General features: G+C 40.4%; 1 protein-coding gene across 4 annotated transcripts in view; it reads right to left on the bottom strand.

Annotated features, from left to right (window-relative positions):
- VSTM2A (V-set and transmembrane domain containing 2A) overlaps window positions 1-3,664 on the bottom strand; it is a 32,693-nt gene that overhangs the window by 25,040 nt on the left and 3,989 nt on the right. For all 4 annotated transcript variants that reach the window (XM_068936163.1, XM_068936162.1, XM_068936161.1 and 1 more), the window contains exon 4: window positions 33-369. In XM_068936163.1, the coding sequence (XP_068792264.1) occupies window positions 33-369 (337 nt within the window). The remainder of the gene's footprint in view (window positions 1-32; window positions 370-3,664) is intronic.

The raw sequence follows: 3,664 nt of genomic DNA, 5'->3' as shown, positions 1-3,664 counted from the left end.
TCAAATGAAATGCTCAAAATGCTTTACCATACCTGATTGTGGACTTTGTTTGGGGATTTTGGCTGCTGCTTCAGGGCTGGAGGTGGCACGCACACGCTGATTGGCAGAGTTGTGGATGCTACTTGGAACAGCTGCTGAGATGTTTTTGCGAGGTTTCGTGTCTTGCAGCCACATTGGAGATGCCTCAAAGGCCTGCATTCGCCGAGAGTGGCTGTTAGCATTGACTTTGAGAAATGCCTGGGCCTTGTATTCCTGAAGGTCTCCATAGTTGGCATCTGTCACCCTGCACTCGTACAAGCCTTCATCCTTTTTTCTCACTTTTGAAATCTGCAGCTTGTGGGAGATGTCATTCCCTTGTACTTTCACTGTCTGCAAATTTTCCAGGAACAAAAAAACAAGGTATCAGCTATTACAATTCTTTCTCTGGGAAGACTCCACTGATGTAGAGGCTACCCAGAGAACACCAAGTGCCAAATTAATCAGTGGTGTGATTATGCTTACTGCAGGGAAGTTACATCAGGGATGGGTTTGACCATTTGCTTCTTTAAGGATGTCTGATGCCTTCTTTCCCAAACTGTTTAGGTGATATTCTCTGAAATGTTAATTGGGCTCAGACAAACAACCCAAACTACCTTGCTCGTTCCAATTAATTGTTTAAGTTCATGAACATTCTTAATGAGTGCTCTTATGTAAACCTAATATCTATGCATTTCTTCAGTTAAACCTTTCCAGTTAGTTGGTCTTATTGAATAATTCAGCTTTTGAACCACTGCATTAATAACTTTATTGGAGATGTTTGCCAATATTTAAACTTCTTTAACAATTTATTAGATTAGCTTGTACTCCTCACTGTACTGAAATTGCATATTTGTCAGTCAATTTGTCTCCTTCAGGTGTGTCCGAATCTTTGGTATTTTTTGTTCATTAACCACAACAAGACATCCTGTGTGAGGTAATTTGTTCATCTCATTTATATAAGTGTGTACTTATTAGAGGTCATATATCATTTCTGTGATTTGAGCATACAAAACAACTAATATCCAAGATCATTTTAAAAGTTGTCAGCTCTAATCAGACTCCTGATTTATCTTTAGTTGCTTTTAATATCTGAGGGTAATATAACATATTTTTATATTGTATAATTAAAACACACATGAGTAAATTATGCATCCAGAAATATCTGACAGGTATTAAGACACATTAGGAAAGGTAACAGATTCCTTTTTGTGTGTTCATTTCTTTAGAGAATTTATATTTAATTAATTGGCTGTTACTTTGTATCTAGATTCATATCTCTTACCCCACAGGAAGCCAGTGAAAGGGGATTCGGTGAGACGGAAAGCTTAAGTTTTGAAGAACTCTAGAATCTGCTTTAATTCCACCATTGTATAAATGTAGGTGCAAACGTTACTTTGTATCATATAAATGACAGGCAGTAGGGAAACGTTAGGGTAATGAATAAATGGCAGATCACAAAAATAGAAAACCATTAAACTGAAACCAGGCACATGTTATTCAACACATTGCTTCTGAGAGCTTGGCATACTACAGTCACCAGGGTTGGCAAAGCAGTTATTCTGCCTCCTTGATAAATTGAAGAGCAATACTTCTGAATACATTACTGCTCTAAGGTAGTGGATGGACCTTACAGCCTATAGTGTTATTTCCAGCTCTGAATTTATATTTGGCAAACTGAGTTGAAAGTATGGATTACTTGCTTTCAGGCATAACGTATGCAATATTAATTACACAGAAAGTGCTGGATAGTTATTTAAACCATATTCAATAATAATAGATCTCTACTGAAGAGCTCATACTCAAGCAAGAGGATTAAAGAAGCCACCTTCTTTATGAAGGTGTATGAGCCACCTAAATGGAGAGATCTGTAGGTCATATTCTGCCTTCGTGTGCCCCCATACAATTATCTGCAAAGTAGGCGGTATTACTGCACTAATAGCAGAATTTGTTTGGGGGGTTTGCATTTAAAATTTGGAAAGGATTGCAGACAGCAATCATGGGTTCAATTTATAGCTAATTATCATTTAAAACAATAGAAGTGATAGATTTCAGCACAATTTAAAAACCCCGTTCCCATATTTAATCATTTCCTGATAAGAATTTACCAAATGCACTTAAAAGTTTCGTTTATTTTTCAGGAAGATAATTGACACTACTATTAGGGGAGATTCTGTATATGTCTCCAAGAAAAGAAAAGGCTATTTTTATAGAAAGTGTACTTACACTGTCAACCTAATGTTTTAATTGCAAATATAAAATATGTTTTACACAAGCTTATAGAAACACTGTATAAATGTCCCATCATGAATGATTAGCATGCGTAATGGCAGAAAGAGAGATTTTTAACTTGAAAGATGGAACAAGCTTTACAGCCCATACTGTGTCTAGGATCTTATGGATTGCTATGGGAATTTTGAATGGGCCAATGTTGATAAGGAATAAATTTGCTGCTAGCAGTACGTCTAGTGGAATATTTTCCAAAGGCCACATCTAGGCCTCATTTGTAAGGTGGTCTGCAAATGTAGCTGAAGATGTGGTCCATGACTGAAACAGTTTAGAATGTAGGGTGAAAAGTATGATGGGAAATGTTAGTAGGGCCGAAATATGTACGGTTTTGAATATAACGTGCATCTATTCTAGTTTATAAATGACCTTGAGCTATATCTTACTGCACTAAGACCTATCTTTAATTACTTGGTTAATTATTTGGAGGCATCGAAGAGAGGAGTGAAAGATTAAACAAAAATGCTTGTATCTGTTGCTATTTTAAGCTCTGCTAATATTTAAAGCCTTGGATGCTTCTAAAAGGCACTTCCTAAGGGCTTGTGTCTGAGAAAGGGAAAACCCCCTTTGGAGCTTATAGGAAATACTCGGGCTGCAGTATCTGCCAAGTATCTATTTCCACTGCAGTGAGCACCACACCATGACCCCACCTCCCTACATTTCCTGGGATGCTGAGGGAGCAGGGTCTGAGCTCTTCTGAGGTGGGGGCTGTCTCTGTGCCTGGCTTGGGTTCTGGGTCTGTAATGGGAGAAGGCCCTTGTGTCCTTTCCCTGGACAAGGGTTGGAACAATGTTGCTTACAACTTTGATAAGATGTTTTGATTTGATTTCCAAATGGTAGATAGTTAACCCTTTTTCCTCATAAGGCGAGTCTGTGGCGAATAATGGAGATTACTGCCAACACGGTGGTCTTGTCCAAAGATTTTCCGAGTTACAAAAATGGTTGTTCTCTACCAGTGGGCGTAAAGCTGTGAAAGCACCCATTTAAATAGCTGCCCACCACAATGAAGGAAAGTTCAGCTTCAAAGCCCAATTTCGGCCTTAAGAGCAACTTTGGAGGGTGCAGACGGACTCAGCAGTTGTCCAGGGTAAATGGAGACAAGAGCTAAAAGGATGGCTGAGGGGTGTCTGCCTCCCTTGGTGGAAACGGAGGACCCTCAGGCCCACCCCATGGGCTTTGCCTTGCTTGTGGACACCTGCATCCCCTGGGGTCCCCAGTGGGGCAGGCAAGGGCTATCCTGGCACCCCTTGCTCCGGGTGTGGAGGCAGGGGGAGAGGGGGGCAGTGGGCTTTCAGCAGCCCCCAGACCTCTCTTTGTAAAGCAGGTGCAAAGAGGAGGCAGGGGCCTCGCCACACGCCCCCGA

This window comes from Struthio camelus, chromosome 2 (assembly GCF_040807025.1).
Source record: "Struthio camelus isolate bStrCam1 chromosome 2, bStrCam1.hap1, whole genome shotgun sequence".
Lineage (NCBI taxonomy): Eukaryota > Metazoa > Chordata > Aves > Struthioniformes > Struthionidae > Struthio > Struthio camelus.
This window is presented reverse-complemented; position numbering and strand designations above follow the sequence as displayed.